Consider the following 343-nt stretch of genomic DNA (forward strand, 5'->3'; position numbering starts at 1 on the left):
TTATACTCCTTGACGTTTGAATCACATTTTATTCCATTCCATTTGGTATTTTTATTATTCTTGTACTTTCTTGATATTTTGATTTATTTGACATTCTCTTCGTGCATTTTTGACATTTTGATTTATTTAATATTATCTTACAGGTAGATGAGGACACTCCCCTTGACACCGTGTTCCTGACAACAATAGGCGTGACCAAGAGTGACAACAACTACATTTCTCTCGAGACCAAACGATCCTTCGACCAGACGTGTTAGTCATTTTGGGAAATTAATTCTGTCCATTTTCAGAACCAAAAATATATGTTTTTTCTTCTTCTTTTGGCGTGTGCATATTTGCGTCA

At 34.4% G+C, this 343-nt stretch overlaps 1 protein-coding gene across 1 annotated transcript in view; it reads left to right on the plus strand.

Moving 5' to 3' along the window:
* Positions 1–343, plus strand: part of LOC119591943 — a gene marked incomplete in the record, with an annotated part of 10,649 nt that overhangs the window by 9,629 nt on the left and 677 nt on the right. The window contains 1 exon segment of the mRNA XM_037940697.1: positions 144–252. Within this exon segment, the coding sequence (XP_037796625.1) occupies positions 144–252 (109 nt within the window).

The sequence above is a fragment of the Penaeus monodon genome, chromosome 29 (genome assembly GCF_015228065.2).
Source record: "Penaeus monodon isolate SGIC_2016 chromosome 29, NSTDA_Pmon_1, whole genome shotgun sequence".
In the NCBI taxonomy this organism is placed as follows: Eukaryota; Metazoa; Arthropoda; class Malacostraca; order Decapoda; family Penaeidae; genus Penaeus; species Penaeus monodon.